Raw genomic sequence first — 13,148 nt, 5'->3', positions numbered from 1 at the left:
CGAGTGCTGGGATTAAAGGCGTGTGCCACCACCGCCCGGCTAAGTTAAAATTTCTTAATAAAACTTCCAACTCTGCTTTACAATTAAGAGAAAAAGAACCTATCTGGACAAAAAACCAACAAGAAGCCACAGTAAAAACTCATGCAATGCCCAGAGCGGGAAACAGCTACTTCCCATTTCAAAGGTTTTTGTTCAAATTCGTGGTTTTTTTTTTTCATTTTTAGGAAGTGTATTAGATGATGAAGAAATTGTAGAAACCCTAAGAAAATCCAAAATGACTTCAAATGAGATTTCCAAACGTATCAAAGAAACAGAGAAAGCAGAACGTGAAATTGGAGCAACTCGCAAGAACTACCTCCCCATAGCCACACGGGGCGCCCTGCTCTACTTCGTGCTGACCAGCCTCACGCAGGTGAATTACATGTACCAATTCTCTCTAGAGTGGTTCCGGCAGGTTTTCGTTTTCTCTACAGTTTCCAAAACCAAAGAACAAAAGCCCGATTGGCAAACGGACGAAACAGCTCAGGAAAAAGCCGATGAGATGAGTGTCTTGAGTCAGCAGAATCTGGACAATCCCTTGACCAAGAATGCTAAATATGCAATCGATGTGCTGACAAGAAACGTGTTTAGGGTAAGCCATCCTTATACCACGAGTTTTCCCAGCCCTGCCCCTTTGGCTCCTGTAACTGTTGTGGTTTCTGTAGGTGGTCTCTTCAGCTCTATTTAATGAGCATAAACTCTGCTTCTCCTTCCGGCTTTGTACCACAATCATGAGAGATAAGACCACCGACCCTCTGATGACCAATGACATAGGATTTCTACCAGAAGAAGAATGGAACATCTTTTTATATTCTGGCATTTTGATAAATATTAAAAATATGCTACTATCCAAGCCTCGACTGAATAGTAAGTTAAAATAATTTCTTTGGATATGATTTTAAAACAAACACTGAAATATGTTTCCTTTTAAAATACGAAAAGATTTTTTTTTATTTTTTTTTATTTTTTATTTTTCGAAAAGATTTTGAGATTTGCTTCTGCACTTAATTAAGGTCAGATTCCATGTCAGCCTCACTGATGTGTGAACACGCAGTTATCAGGTTCTTCATGTATCTGTCTGTGAGAAAACATTTCACTACAGTCAGGCTAGCCTAGAACTCGTGATCCCCCCAAGTCATTTTTGAGTGAGTGAATGAAAAAAAAATAAATCACAGCCAGGTAAATTATGGTGGGCCTAGTGTGAAGGAGGCTATCTAGTAGTGGTGAAAAAGGACACACACATTGGTTACAATGCCATCCGTCATGGTGGTGAAGAGGGACACACATATTGGTTACAATGCCATCTGTCGTGGTGGTGAAGAGGGACACACATATTGGTTACAATGCCATCAGGCCACTTCCTGCACAATGTTTCTACCCTTGCTACTGAAAACTTGAGCACAAAGCATGCCTATCTGGGGTGTCTGAATGAGGACGGCGCCCAGAGGCTCATATGTTTGAATGCTTGGTCCTCAGTGGAATTGTTTGGGAAGGATTTAGAGGTGTGGCTTTGTTGGATGAGCCTTGTCACTCAGGGTGGGCTTTGGGGTTTCAAAAACCCATGCCAGGCTCAGTGTCTGTCTCTCTGCCTGGTAATCAAGATATAAAGCTCTCAGCCACTGCTCCATCTCCATGCCTGTCTACTTCCTTCCATGATGACCACACGCTAACTCTGTAAAACTGTAAGCAAGCCCCTAATTAAATGTTTTATTTTATAAGAGTTGGCTTGGTCACAGTATCTCTTCACAGCAATAAAGCAGTAAGTGAAACACTATCTGAAACACAGGACAGTCACTTAATGACTGAATCTTTTAAGCCCTGTGATGTAGCAAAAATAACGCTAAAGGGAAGTGTCTGACTCTAAATGAATAAAAACAGGAAGATCTCAGGAGTGGAGACATGACTCAACAGTTAAGAGCATAACTCAAGTTCAGTTCCTAGCGCCCACATCAGGCAGCTCACAACTGCCTATAGTTCCAGTTCCATGGAGACCATGCCTGCCAGCACCTGCACACACAAGCACATATCCTCATGCAGTAGACACCCCCCCACACACACACACACATCAAGCATTTTAAAAAATAAACATCTAAAACAGAAAGATCTCAGATCCACAAAATAAGTTTCTACCTTGAGAAATGCTTTTTAAAGGAGCACCAAAGTGGATATCTCATATTTTCTCATTTCAAAACATGTTAGAAAACTGCCCTTCTATGGAATAGATTATAGTCACATTAAAACAGATAAGGGGGCTAGAAAGAGCTCATTGGTTAAGAGCATATATTGCTCTTGAAGAGGGTCCAAGTTTGGTTCCCAGCAACCACATCAGGCAGCTCACAACCACCTGCAGCACTAGCTCAAGGAGCTCTAATGCCCTCTTCTGGCCTCTGTGGACAACTGCTCTCAAATGCATGTATGCACACACAAATATACTTTTAAAATGAAAATAAATCTTTTTGTAAAAATTCAATGGAATAGAATAAGGTGGTCCCAGGCATAGGATGGGAGTCCAGGGTGCTGGATGAGGTTCAAGATGCAGAATGGGGTCCAGGATGCAGGATGGGGGTCCAGGATGTAGGATGGAGGTCCAGGATGCAAGATGTGGGTCCAGGATGCAGAAGGTGGGTCCAAGATGTAGAATATGGGTCCAGGTTGCAGGATTGGTTTCAGGATGAAGGATGTTGCTGCAGAATGCAGGATGTGGACCCAGGACCCATAATGCATATATTTGTGTTCAAATAATCAATACATGTATTGGGGAAACTGGATAAGCATATATAAAAGAATGAAGTTGTACCTTTATTTGTATCAAATATAAATATTAAATATAAATGGTTTAAAGAATTAAATGTAAAACCTGAAACTATAAAAGGTCCTATCAGAGGGCCAGGGAGATGACTCAGTTGAAAAAGTGCCTTCTGTGCAACCATGAGGGACTAAGTTCAGATTTTCAGGACCCACTTTAAAAAGCCAGACACAGACTGTGTTCTTGAAACCAGTGGGAGCTCATGGGGCCAGCCAAAGGAGCCAAATCTATGAGCTTCAGGTTGACCGAGAGATGCGATTTCCAAACCAGAGATGGATAATGACTGAGCAAATCACCAGCTGTTGATCTCTGGCTACTGCATGAACACACACACACGCACACATGCCTACCTTTTAAGGCTTTACAAGAAATAAAGAAAAAAGTTTGTCATTTGTATTCATGACGAGTACTAAAAAAATGCCTAAAGGAAATAATTTTAGGAAAGAAGGAACTATTTAGGTTCACACTTTCAGGGGTATTGATCTAAGGTTGCAGACAGGGGTTTTTAACACAGTTTGTTCACACACTGATGGATCAGGAAGCAAAAATCTTGGGCTGGAACAAGTAGTGGATTATTATTATTATTATTATTATTATTATTATTATTATTATTATTATCCACCCATGCCAGTAGCTCCTTTCTTCTAGGTTCCAGAGGTTTCAAACCTCTCAAAGCAGAGCTGTTGGCTAAGGACCACCCATTCACACATGTGCCTGTGAGTGATCTCTTCTACTTTTATGTGCTCCTGCTGGAATTGTAAATATGGAAAATAAAAAGGCATTTCCTCAAAACATTAAATATAGAACAATTAAATGATTCAACAGTTCCAGTCCAAGCATACATCCAAAAAATTGGAAGACATAGTGCATGGGCATAGCCATGCATTTACAGTAGCTGATGGGTGTATGCAGCCAAATGCCCACCAATCAATAAACAAAATTTGACATGAATGCAATTGGAATTTAAAAGAAAGGAAATCCCATTACATATTATAACATGGTTTAGCCTTGAATACATTTGTATGAGATAAGACAGTCACAAAGATACACCTACAAGGCATCTGAGGAAGACAGTTCACAGAAACAAAATAGGAAGTTGACCACCAGGAACTTAGAGGAGGGCAAAGGAGGGGAGTTGTGTCTGAGTGTGGAACAGCTCTGGAGATCCGCTTTACACAGTGTGGATGTGCATAATACTGAGCTCTGTGCTGAAAATAGTTTAAATGACCAGTTTGGATATGGAAGGAACAACATAAACTTACCTAGTTAATGTGCCTTTTATTGTGGTGCTGGGAACAACTTGTGGCCTCGTGTACACTAGACAAGCATCCTATTGAGTCTCCAGCCCTTCCAGTTATTTTATATAAAGTGGCGCCTTGTTCAACAATAAATACTTGCTAATTATCTGTTCTGTAATGAGTCGCTTGGAGGTGAAGGATTTCTCTCTCCTGAGTCCATGTTCCCTTCTCTATTAGGTATATTTGAAATACGTAGAAAGGAACATCTTCAGTGGGTGTCGGAGCTGAGGTGGAAGCAGTGCCAGTACATCAGCAGCCAGATGGAGCCGTTCTCCCTTCTCTGCGGATCACTCCTGTCAAATAAGTGGCAGTGGAACACCTTTAGGGACACTAAGGCTGTGTACTCTCTAATGGGCACACCTTTCTCCCCAGCAGGGGTTTCACCTCAGGAAAGTCACAGATCACCAGAGGAGGGTAGGGACCTGAGTGCTTTAACCCTAACGAATGTGCGTTTGCATATGTAAATGTTCTGTGTGTAAAGGTAGGTCATGGGAGGCGTGCCTAGCACGTGAAGGCAACGGCAGGCAGATCTCTTGAATTCAAGGCTGCTCTAGTCTGTAGGACAGCCAGGGATACACACAGAAACCTTATCTCAAAAAAGAAAAAAGGGGGAAAAAAGGTAGGTCACAACAAATGGAAAGGAGGAGCACTGGTGAGATCCGTGTGGCATGTTTGAGTCAGTGCAAGGAAGTGGTTTTTATTTCACTGTTTTAGGTGAGAAACCAGTGTGAGTTCTGAACTTCGGAAACATTAAATATATCAGCATATCATTATAGCACACCGGTTCTGAACCTTATTTCTGAGGAAGGTTGTAGCACAAATTCTAGTTGGTCTTAATAATAAAAACCCAGAGTCAGATATTAGGGGTGAAAGCTAAAAGATCAGAGAAGCAGAGCAGCCAGCCACTAGAGAGACCTCTGTCTCTACCAGTGCTCAGACTGAAGGGTTGATCCTGTCTCTATGAATCCTCAGACTGCAGACCGCATCTGAGCTCCTGTCTCCTCCCACTTTACATTCCTCTCTCTGCCCAGGCAAATCACTCCTGTCTCCACCTCCCTAGTGCTGGGATTAAAGGCATGGGATCACCTTTGTGTGAGCTTTGTTTATCTTTTAGACAGATTCAGTCTTATGTAACCCAGGGTGGTCTTGAACTCACATGTCTCCCAAATTCTGGGATTAAAGGTGTGCCCCACCACTGCTTGGTGTCTCTGTGGGTAACTAGTGGCTTAGCTTAGTTCTGCACTCTGATCTTCAGGCAAGCTTAAATTGTTAGATTACAAACAAAATATCACCACAGGAGTCTGTACAGGTTCCTCATTTTATATAACACACGTTCTAAATGTTACACAGGAGCTGGGCATACAGCCCAGTGGGAAAGCACTTGCTCAACATGGCAAAGCCCTGGCTTCAATCCCCAGGATCACAAACAGAAAGAAAAGATACCCATGAAAAACAGTAAGCCCAGGGAAGAATTGCACAGGATCTTTCTATTTGTTGGTTTTTTTTTTTTTTTTTTTTTTTCAAGACAGGATTTCACTGGGTAGCCCTGGCTGTCCTGAACTCGGTCTGTAGACCAGGCTGGCTTTGAACTCAGAGATCTGCCTTCCTCTGCCTCCCAAGTGCTGGAATTAAAGATGTGTGCCACCACTGCACGGCACAAACAGAACTTTTAAGGGCTGCCATTTTGTCATATTTGCTCCTTTTCTCTTTTCTGCTTTGAACTCTGCTCCCCACTTTTCTTGCCCTTTTTACTAAGATACCCCCACTTGGGACACAGCCTAGCTTGTTTCCTGCCTCATATTTCTACATTTTTGCCTGCAGAGTTTTGTCATAATGTACCATAAATGTTACATCAATATTCTTACACACACTTCCCCTCTGTTAGAGAGAGAATTCCAGAAGTGGAAATGTTGGTCAGAGGAAACAATTGCCATGTGACATGTCCCTGTCTTTTTAATTTTTTTAATTATCTTTAATTGTCTGCATGTGAAGGCTCATACATGGGAGTGCAGTGGCCCCAGAGGCCAGAGATAGTGTGTGTCCCTGAGGCTCAAGCTTTAGGTTCTTGTGAGTCAACTGATGTGGGTGCTGGCATTCAAACTGGGGCTTTCTGGAAGAGAGCGTGTGCTCTTCATTACTCAGCCATCTCTCCAGTTCACCTGCCCATTTCCTAGTAGAAGACTTGATCTTTTTTGATTTGTACCAACTTGAAAAGTTCAAAATACTTCCATTTCAATTGCCATATTAACACATACTTTTTAAAGGGTTAGTGAAGATTTGATTTGCCTATTCATACATATACTTAACTCATTTTTAAAATAAATTGCTTATCTCCTTGTTGGTTGTTTATAAGAATACTATCAGTGTAGATACTTCATTTTGTATTTTTTTCTAACCCTGTTCATTATTATTGGCTGGCAGAGTGTGCGCTATGCAGGAGGACAGGTGTCTGTGCCATCAGTTCTGTCTGCCTCCTTGCTTTTCTACTTCTAAAGAGGCTGCCCCTTCACCTACACAGTTTTATTCACGGATCGCTGTTATTTTTTTTGCATTTATCACTAATATGTCTGTAATCCCTATGATATGTTAATGTAAAACAAAAGTCAATAATTTTGATGTAAAGGACTCTCAGCTAACCCTTCTTGTAAGGTAAGGATCTTTTACTTTGCAAACCACTTCAAATTTATCACTTGTGATTGAACTTACACATACCAGGGGTACTTTTCAAATCAGAATTTTAACACATTTAAAAAATAATTTTTTATAACCCAAGTTGTATGCAAAGTTAGACATTGGGGAAATGCCAGGGAAGCAATGTTCTTAGGAACAGCAGCAGCTATGGCTGGAAGGAAGGCCTGGAGGGCATCTCACTTCACAAGCAAGACTCTGTCACCATGGAGAGTGAATCAGTATGAAAAAAAAAAAAAACTAAGTTCTCAAAATCATGGCAATCCTATTTGAGCTTGTATGGGTTCTCATTTCTCATCTGTTTTGGGTGCTGAGTAGAAATCTCTCGTGTATCCAGTGAAACTCACTCGAGAGAGCAGGTGCTGAGGGCCTGCCTGTGTCCCCTGCCTCTCATTTCCTTCAGCTCTTGCAACTCCATCATCCCTAGCCTCATCCCTCCCTACTCACCCACATCATTTGGGCCTATGCTGCTTCACGATGAATGATGGTGACGGCCCAAGTCCTAAGAATAACACCTACTTATTTAGCCAGCCATGTTTCTTTTCATACTGCCCTAACTTAAGTTCATATTGTAACACGTTTTAGCGGCACAGCTGCCTGGATATTAATTCCAGTCTCTTTCTCTTGATGGTATCTAGCTGAACTTCTGAAAGAAAACGATGAAATGTTTAACCCTATAAGTTTTCCTTGGGAAAAACTCACTCCGTTTCAAAGACTTATTTTGGTAAGATGTGTTAAGACAAAATATTGTGATTTCTAATATTTTATGTAAGTTTATTGATAGTTTGGACCCCTCAAAATTGAAATTTTATATGCAAAATGTGCTGACTTCTGCAAGCTATGACGTACTGAATCTCAGTGTAGAGGGAGGGACCTGCACTCCACCCTAATGTTTTGTCACATGGTGGCACTGCCCCTCATCCATCCTCTATAGACAAGATGAAGCCTTGAGGGATGACCTGAGTTGCCTGGGGCCACCACTGTCTCCCTGCTCTTTTTGAGCTCTTCCCCGACTACAAGCTTATTTTCTCTTATCCTCTGTGCTAAAATTACAAGAACAGACCCAGTCCTTTAGGGAGAAAGCAACAGCTGCCTGATCTCACTATGATAGGTAATGTGTCTGATTCTTGGCTCAGTGTCCAGAAGGCATATGTTTGACTCATATCTAACTCACATCCACCAAAGTGACATTTACAAAGGCAGAATTTTACACAGCTCCGGTTTCTCTGGTTTGGGGTTTGGGAGATTCAGGATGGGATTAGGTGTGTATTAGTCAAATGTGTTAAAGTAGCAAAATGCCTAAAATGGTCAAATTGGGCTCATTTGTGCTCAATTTGCGGGAGGGGGGGTTTCAGCCCATGGTCAGGAGACAGAAAGAGGGGTGTGTTGATGAGCATTCTCTGGAGTAACAGACTGCCTAGACCATGGTCAGTAGACAGAGGAGTGTGTTAATCAGCATCCTCTGGAGGGACAGACTGCCTAGAGCATTCTCAGACAGTTTCAGAGTTGCCTTCCACAAAGGGATGCTGAGCTTTCTCAGGACCTATTTCATGGTCATTATGAAAAATGTATCATGTAAGCTGTTTGTCTATAAAGCAGTCTTCACGGGGAAGTTATATGCCCGTTATACATGTACTGCATGTGTGTCCAGCACTCCCCAGACCTGTATTTTGTCCCACTTGAACTTACAAACTGTGCCATTGATTTTTGTCTTATGAATGGCAAGATTAATTCTGTTTCAGTTGGGTTATCTTACATCTCCCAACTCCAGCTATATGGATTCTTCCTGCTCTAGACGTGGACAGCAGAGCAGGAGGAACCCAGGGAAAGTGTTCTTTTGTACACCCCAACCAAGTGCTCTCATGGAGAGTGGAAGAGCTTTGTAGGAACACAAGGTAGCTGGGAAGGGGGGAACTGTAAAGTTAGGGTTTCTTTTCTTTTTTGTTTGTTTGTTTTGGGTTTTTTGTTGTTTTTTTGTTTTTCAAGACAGGATTTCTCTGTAGCTTTGGAGCCTATCCTGGAACTCACTCTGTAGACCAGGCTGGTCTCCAACTCAGAGATCCACCTGTATATGCCTCCTGAGTGCTGGGATTAAAGGTGTGTGCCACCACTGCCCGGCTTAGTCAGGGTTCCTATTGCTGTGAAGAGATACCATTACCACAGTAATTATTATAAAGGAAATAATTTATTGGGGCTTGCTTACAGTTTAGAGGTTTAATCTATCATCATCATGGTGGGACATGATGGTGTGCAGGCAGACATGGTGCTGGAGCTGAGAGTCCTACATCTTGATTGGCAGGCAACAGGAAATAGTCTAAAGACACTGGGTAGTATCTTGAGCCTAGGAGACCTAAAAGCCCACCCCCACAGTGATGTACTTCTTCCATAAGCCACACTTACTTCAACAAGGCCATTCCCTTTTGGGGGCCATTTTCTTTCAAACCACCACACCAACCAATGGAGACACCCCTACTTGTTAAACCTCCCCAACAACACACCAGGAAACTGGCTAGAGCCAGAACAGTGATTTTTATTTCATTTTTACCATTGGGAATAGTCCTCTGAGTAGATTTTAAATTTACCTTGTCTTCTGTTTTATTTTCAGATTAAAGTTCTTCGGCCGGATCGTTTAGAGAATTCAGTAAGAAAGTTTGTAACTGAAAAAATGGGAAGTGAATATATCCATGAGACTACAGTTCATCTGAAAGAATCCTACAAAGAGTCCACTGCTCAAACACCACTGATCCTCATCCACTCCTATGGTGAGCATCTGGACAGCAGAGCCATGGTGCAGTTCCTAGAAACACGTAAACTGGGGGTGGTGGCCCACACCTATAGTCCCAGCACTCATTAAGTGGGGACAAGAGGACCATAAATTCAAGGCTATCCTCGGCTTTGAGTTGTTTTATGCTAGCCTGTGCTACATGACCCTACCTGGAAAAACACCACCTCCCTCACCCCAAAAAGGGAATGTGGAGAAATAGATTCTGTGTCCAGATATTCTGTTTAAAAGCTTCGTGTCCTTTCTATCATCTTTGAAAAGGGATTTCAACTTTAAACGAGATAAAAATGTATTCAAGCTACTTTTCTTGCAGAAAGTATCTTCAAGCACATGAAAAGAAAACAAACTGGACTCACCACTTACATTTTTTAACTATTTCCATTAACAGTGGTCTTTCAAAGGCCATGTGCCATTCTGCGATGGAATAGGTGTGTAGCAGGTCACATCGATCAGTTCCCAAACCATGATCACTCGTATTTGGCTCAGAATAAGCCTGCTCTCTAGTGGCTGTTTTTAAAGGAGCACAAGGTGACTGTCAGAAGTGAGCTGTGTCCCCCTCACCTGCACACCACCCCTCGGACGCTTGCCTTTGCTCTGTGGGTCCTCGGGATAGCGCCTCAGTTTTCCTCAGGTCTCCACACTCCCCTAGTCAAGCGTGTCTTTAGAATTCACCGTCCCCCCACTTGGACTCCACAGGCACCCCCACAGAAGGTCTTCTCGCCAGATGGCGGTGTGTCAGGTTGTGTGCCTGATACCTGTAAAGATGCTGTCTGCTTACTGGAAACTTCCCCCAGCATGGCAGCAGGCTGCTGGCCAGCCCTCAGGTCAACAGCAGACTAGAGGGAAGGAGACATACCCCTCTCTTTAGGGATAGCTAGGGTTTGACAACAGACTTTTCCTAACTCACTTTTGTTTCCAAAACCTGTAGACAAAGTCTCCATGACCATACCTAGTGTCATGTTTTTTAAACATGATGTTGCAACTGGGTTAGCAGCTTCATCGGCCCCTAGAGGGCAAAGGGACGTGCAGGGACAGGCGTGACAAGAGGCCAGCCATGTCTCAACTCATGGGCAGTAACCATTCCCAGATTTTGGGAAACTTGTATCACAGGCCAGCAAGTGGCAGAGACAAACTTTGAACTGTAGGCTTTCATTTCCTAACCCGAGTCATTCTACGGCTCTGTCATCTCCCACCGCCCCATCAGGAAGTGCAGGACTGCATTTGCTGAGGGAACTAAGTGAGCTTACAGGTTTGGGCACCTCTCCATGTTGCCGTGCAGGGATTGACCTCAACAACATCCTCCTGAGATTCGCACAAGAGTTGAAAGGAACGACCCCACAGGTGACCATGATTTCCCTGGGCCGAGGCCAGGCAGCCAAGGCGGAAGAGCTCATCTTTAAGGCCGTGGGCAGAAAGCATCAGTGGGTCTTCCTCCAGAACTGCCACCTCGCAGCATCCTTCATGCCAAGGCTCTGCGCTATCATAGAGTCGTAAGTTTCACCCTAGTCTGGGAGCAAATGAATAATCCACTATGCGAAGTCATGGCAAAGAGCAAAGCCTTCTGTGTGCAGCAAAGCGGAAGCATTGTACTGGGCCACCAGAGAATGCGCAGCTGCCCTGAACGCTGTCTTGAGAGCACACTGGCTTTTCTTTCTTTCCTTTTAAACACCTGTGTAGATTGTATTCTCCATCTTATTTAGCATTTGCTTATGTGTAATCTGTGACATGGTTCTTAGTACTTTACATGACTCCAGCACAGCAAAGCACAGGGCCTCAAGTCCAGCTACAACAGTGTTTTCCGTTATGGCTCCAACCTTCCCCAGCCAGAGTGACCTCAAGGCTGTACTCCCCTCCCCTCCGCGCTGACTCGCTTGGTGTCCACACACTCAGTCTTCTTGTTTGCTGCATTCTGCAACTCGATTGCTGTAACGACAAGGGAGGGGAAAGCCAGCATAGATAAAATTAGGAATGTTTTAATTAAGCCAATTACATTCCGCAGGATTTTCCTCCTGTCGTGGTTTACTGTCTTCCTAGTTTCTATGGCAAAAAATGTGGAGCAAGGACATGAAAGTCCAATCTTGTCATTCTTGTGATTTCTGAGGGAGATTTCTGTTAAATTGTGATGCCCAACTTAGATTTCTAAAGTCTCTCCTGATACAGTTGGTGCTACCCTCTGACTGTTAACTCTCCTGGCAGTTTAAAAACTGTTGGGGGAGAAAAAAGCACATTTGGTGAAATCGCCCAAGATCAAAGAGCAAAGATTGATCAGTATTAATGACATTAATAGATGCAGACTTTGGGCTGGGCACACGCCTTTAATCTCAGTGGCAAAGGCAAATGGATCTCTGTGAGTTCAAGGCCAGCCTGGTCTACAAAAGCTAGTTCCAGGACAGGCTCCAAAGCTCCAGAGAAACCCTGTCTTGGAAAAAAAAAAATAGATGCAGTCTTTGTGCCACATCTTGCATTATTCATTGAAAACACTCACAGGGCATCTGCTCTTTGCCACTGCCAGCCTAGGCACTGGAGACATAGCCCAGATAAAGACTGTGGTGTTCAGAGGCCCGCAAGCTGCAGAGGGTGCTCCGCTAGCAGAGAACAATACTCTCAACAGAAATCGGCACCATGTTGTGCTTCGCTCTTTGTTTTGTTGGGTTTTTTTCTTTTCTTTTCTTTTGAGAGAAAGAGAAAACATGAAGATGGGTGGATAGGGAGGTGAGGAGGATCCAAGAGGAGTTAGAAGAAAGGAAAAGATGTAGTCAAAACATATTGTAAAAAATTTTCAAAAATAACATATTTAAATGGCTATTTAAAAATGAAAGATTCCTGGGAAGGGAAACAGAAGAGATCTCCATGTAAACTTGGGAAGGGGGGGGTGGGAAGGGGAGGGAGTGGGTTGGGAGAACTGGGGACAGAGGCAGGTTGGGAGCAGGACTGAGGGGGAAAGTAACAAGAGCCATCTTGATGGGGGTAGTAGGGGACATTTCAGGGTTAGGGAGAAACCTGGTGCCAGGGAAACTCCCAGGAATCCACAGAATGACCCCAGCTAAGACCCCTAGCAACAGTGGAGAGGGGGCCTGACCTGGCCATCTACTGTCGTCAGATTGGTGACGACCCTAATTGTCATCAGAGAGCCTTTACCCAGTAACTGATGGAAGCAGATGCAGAGACCCACAGCCAAGCACTGGGCTGAGCTCTGAGAATCCTGAAGAAAGAGAAGAGGGATTGTACAAGCCACGGGGGTCAAGGTCATGATGGAGGAATCCACAGAAACAGTTGACCTGAGCTCGTGGCAAAACACGAACTCTGAACCAACAGTTAGGGAGCCTGCATGGGACCAATCTAGGCATGTGTGTGACAGTTGTGTAGCTTGATCTGTTTGTAAGGCTTCTAGCACTGAGATCAGGACCTGTCCCTGGCATTTAGCTGGCTTTTGGGAAACTGTTCCCCATGCTGGAGTACCTCACCAGCCTTTATGCAGAGGGAAGAGCTGGGTCCTGATTCAACTTGAAGTGCCATGCTTTGCCCAAGCCCATGG

The 13,148-nt window shown here is 43.6% G+C and overlaps 1 protein-coding gene across 1 annotated transcript in view; it reads left to right on the top strand.

The window, feature by feature from the left end:
* Positions 1-13,148, top strand: part of Dnah14 (dynein axonemal heavy chain 14) — a 215,082-nt gene that overhangs the window by 174,898 nt on the left and 27,036 nt on the right. The window contains 6 exon segments of the mRNA XM_042054001.1: positions 225-631; positions 705-906; positions 4,321-4,557; positions 7,470-7,555; positions 9,437-9,593; positions 10,893-11,103. Of these exon segments, the coding sequence (XP_041909935.1) occupies positions 225-631; positions 705-906; positions 4,321-4,557; positions 7,470-7,555; positions 9,437-9,593; positions 10,893-11,103 (1,300 nt within the window).

The sequence above is a fragment of the Arvicola amphibius genome, chromosome 12, assembly GCF_903992535.2.
Source record: "Arvicola amphibius chromosome 12, mArvAmp1.2, whole genome shotgun sequence".
NCBI classification, from domain to species: domain Eukaryota; kingdom Metazoa; phylum Chordata; class Mammalia; order Rodentia; family Cricetidae; genus Arvicola; species Arvicola amphibius.
This window is presented reverse-complemented; position numbering and strand designations above follow the sequence as displayed.